Source organism: Brassica oleracea, chromosome C1, assembly GCF_000695525.1.
Source record: "Brassica oleracea var. oleracea cultivar TO1000 chromosome C1, BOL, whole genome shotgun sequence".
Taxonomy (NCBI): domain Eukaryota; kingdom Viridiplantae; phylum Streptophyta; class Magnoliopsida; order Brassicales; family Brassicaceae; genus Brassica; species Brassica oleracea.
The window spans coordinates 37,238,289-37,242,264 of record NC_027748.1 but is presented as its reverse complement, the minus strand read 5'-3'; the positions used below and the strand labels follow the sequence as shown (position 1 = coordinate 37,242,264).

The following is a 3,976-nucleotide window of genomic DNA, read 5'->3' as shown; positions in this document are numbered from 1 at the left end:
GCCCCGTCCATTTTAGATGGATGTATGTATTTGAAAGATACATGTATCATTTGAAGAAGATGGTCAAAAACAAAGCACACATTGCAGGTTCGATAGTTGCACAATGGATAAACGAGGAGATTTCAAATGCTTCCTCTACCTTTTTTGGACATCCTGAAATCATGAGCATTCCAGAAGGTCCGAGTGATATTCGCTTTTCATACAATTATCCGGATATACCACCCTTGTTTTACCATGAAGGGCGAATCAGTGGTCAATGCTCAACTGGTTGTTGAATGATGAAGGTAACACCGTTCTTCAGACATTTATGATGCTCAACTGTGAAACATTTACTCCATATGAAAGGTAGTTCATTATTATATAAAATTTAAAATAAATACATATTTATACATATTTTTAGTTACATAATTAAGATTTAAATGTGTGCAGGATGTTTGAAGAATATATGACTCTACGTGTTCCTGATATTACTCTGGCTGCAATGCAAAAAGCGAAAGACACCAAATTCGCTGAGTGGTGCAAAGACTATGTGAGTTATTTTTTTATTATTATTATGTTCCAGAACTCATTTAATTAAATTTGTTATTTATAACAATGTTATTATATTGCAGATTAATGATGCGACTCAGTTTTACACATTTCCTATGTGGATGTTGGATTTTGTACAAGGTCCTAGGCATAGTTATAGGTCTTGGCCAATATACCACACCCGTGGATATACTTTCCACACTCATAACCACGGTCAAAATAAGAAAACTCAACATTATGGTGTATGTGTACCTGGAACCAATGAGACAGACTACTATGGTCTCATACAAGAGATTATGATGGTGGAGTATCATGGTGATGTTGGCTTGAAAGTTATGGTTTTTAAATGTTCGTGGTTTGACACGACGGAAAATCGCGGTATGAGAATACATCCATTTGGTCTTGTTGATGTCTCACCACGAAGACAATATGCAAAATATGATCCTTTTGTATTACCAGGTAAGTAAAAAAAAATATTTTTTTTTTTTGAGATTTGATTATTGATGAAAAGCCATGATTGGAAACTATGATATTTTTGTACCACTAACAGGTAACTGTGATCAAGCATGTTTTATTCTTTATCCACGGGTACGTCAACAATCAGTCCATGACTGGTGGGCCTGCGCCAAAAAAATTTCCCCGAGGAATCCGAGACACGTCCGAAATTGCTTTAACGGCATGGCAAGATGATAGACGTGATCAGGTTGCTGAAAGTTCATTGTTACGGGTGGAAACGCATGTTGTTAATGATGTGTCCGATTATGATATTACTCCGGTGAATCCTCCAAACGATGAATATGTATCAGATGGTGATGTAGAAGCAGACCGTGATTCAGACGATGGTTCAGAATAGAAAAAATATATTCTAAGAGTGTAAAATATGTAAAATATGTTGTAAGGTTGAATGTATTAAAAAAATAAGTTGTGAGGATGAGAAATAAGTTATAAGGTTGTAAAATATATTTTAAGGATGAAAAATAATTTGTAAGGTTGTAAAATATATTGTAAGGATGAAAAATAATTTGGTAGGTTGTATAATATTTTTGTAAGATTATGGAATATGTATAAAGGTTGAGATATGTTGTTGTAGGAGGAGAGGTTGATGGGTAAGAGTTTAGGGGTTATAGTTTAGGAGTTAGAGGTTTGGTGTTTTGCGAAGGTGATTTAAACAAGGCCACGCTAACTTTCGTGGCTACACAGTGGCTATGACAAATCCAATCGGCTTGCCTCCAATTTTTTTGGTTTTGGCTCCACAATTGTTTTTCATTTCGCGGGTGATATTAAACCAAAGCCACTGTAATTTTGTGGGATTTTCGTGGCTATGACGAAATTTGGCAAAACCATTCGGTTTGGCTTAATTTATTTGGTTTTGCCTCCAATTATTTTACAATTCGCGGGTTTTATTAAAACCGAGCCACGGTTTGCTACGTGCTGAAAGGGGTTTAATCCTTTCCCCTTTCTTCTCAACACTTAGACAAAAAAACAAACTCTCTCCCGAGTCGCCACCGACGAAAGCAATTGTCCTCTCCGATTCGAAGACTCGTAGTCTCTGATTCCAAGCCGCGACGTCTCTCGTTCCATTCTGCTCTCAAGGTAACCCTCTATTTCTTCTTCGAGAATCGTCTCGTCTCGATCTAGGTTTTCGATTGCTTTTTTTTTCCTTAGTGTTCTCGATCTAGGGTTTCGATCACTTCGTTCAGTCTCTGTCACTTGAATGTTCTTGTTGCATGTTTGGTTTTTGTTTCTTATTTAGGGTTTCAATTTTTTCTGCTGTTACTGTCGATTTGTTCCTTAGGGTTTCGATTTCTCTTGATTGTCTCTGTCTTAGAGTTGTCTCTGTTTCTTAGGGTTTCAGTTTCTTTCGGTTTTGTCTCTGTCTCTCTTATTTTGTTTTTTTTTCTCTGCCTTTATTATTTCGATTATATAATATTCAAACTAATGGTTCTTCTACATCTCATAGTTGTTCGATTAGGGTTTGTTTCTGTGATAGAGTTGTTCGATTAAGCCAAAGCGATTTAGCTAGCAGTATTGTCTCTGTCTCATAGTTTTGTTGGACACTCTTATGTGTCTTTGTTGTTTCAATTTCTCTTTGTCTCTGTGGGTTTTCGATTAAACTTATACTTTCTTTAACTTTTTTCTTCTGTTAACTGCAGATGGCGTCAAGAAGAGGACAAGATCCTATGCCTCCTGGTGCCACGGAAGGGGCTGCAACCAGACAAGCTTCATCCTCCCGTTCAAATAGCTATCCGCAAATGTCTCTCAATGCCATGTTCAATGCTCCTGCTAGGATATCCCATCCACACCTCCATCCTGATAAGCTCAATGGAGCTTTATGGTAAGCTTTCTCTCTTAGTGTTTAACTGTCATTTGATTGTTTAGGCTTCTCTTTGATATCTCTGATGTTTGTGGTCTTTTTAGGTTCTCTATTGACCCATCAGTGAATGCTTTCATCCGTGCAACATGGAAAGCATACTACATGGGACATTGGAAGAGTTGGAGGTCTGTCCCTGACGAAAGAAGGGATTCATGGTGGCAGACGTTTGTGATAAGTGATTTACCAACTTTAATTTACCTCTAAAATTGTTCTTTGATAACACTAACTGTATTGTGTTTCAAAAAAAAAAAAAATAACACCAACTGTATTGTTTTCCTTTTGTAGCAAAATTTCTACTGGGAGCAACATTTTAATGACTTGGTCTATGCTCTTTGGAAGAAGGAAACATGGACTTCGATTGGTGAACGGATTAGCACCAAGAAGAGGAAAAACAAGCAGCCAAAGTACATCAATGAGAATGACCGGACGACCCTTATGGAGTATTGGGCGACAAAACCAGCCAAGAAGAAGAACAATAACGCTGCTAAAAGCCGCAAGTCTGACCCTCTGGGTAAAGGGGTATTCAAGCACAATGCAGGACCGGTTGGTTTTGCAAGAATTGAATACAACATAGTAATTTCCCTTGTCTTTATTTCTTACACATTTGCCTAAATAATTTTTTTTCCTTTTTTTTGGCAGACGGTTGAGACTGGTGAACCTCCATCCTACACAGACCTTGTCAGGAGGACACACACGAAAAAGGATGGGACTTTTGGGGACTATCGTGCAGAAGAACTGGTAACTCAAGCTGAGATGGAAGCTACTCAGGTCTCTAACACTAACAGTGATCGATCACCTCAAAGTCCATCAGCAACCTCAGCTCTTTCTCGCATTTTGTTAAACCAAGCTTATCTGAAGGTATGTTTTCAAACTCTTGTCATGTGTTTTGTTTCCTCTACAGAACTAGGTTCCAATAAAAATATATCAAGTGTTTGTTGTTGATAGTTTTGTTGTCTATGGAGTTGCAATTATGATTTTTGCTGTCTGTGGAGTTGGAATTAGGAGTTTTGTTGTCTGTGGAGTTGGAATTAGGTGTTGTCTGAGTCTGGTTCCTCTATAGACTCATCTTGTTGT

At 37.7% G+C, this 3,976-nt stretch overlaps 1 protein-coding gene across 1 annotated transcript; it reads left to right on the top strand.

The window, feature by feature from the left end:
- The first annotated feature begins 2,681 nt into the window (after positions 1-2,681).
- LOC106339078 lies at positions 2,682-3,809 on the top strand. Its single transcript, XM_013777900.1, has 5 exons — positions 2,682-2,863; positions 2,947-3,070; positions 3,188-3,445; positions 3,542-3,760; positions 3,804-3,809. The coding sequence occupies exons 1-5, from the start codon at positions 2,682-2,684 to the stop codon at positions 3,807-3,809; spliced, it is 789 nt and encodes a 262-aa protein (XP_013633354.1).
- Positions 3,810-3,976: the final 167 nt, after the last annotated feature.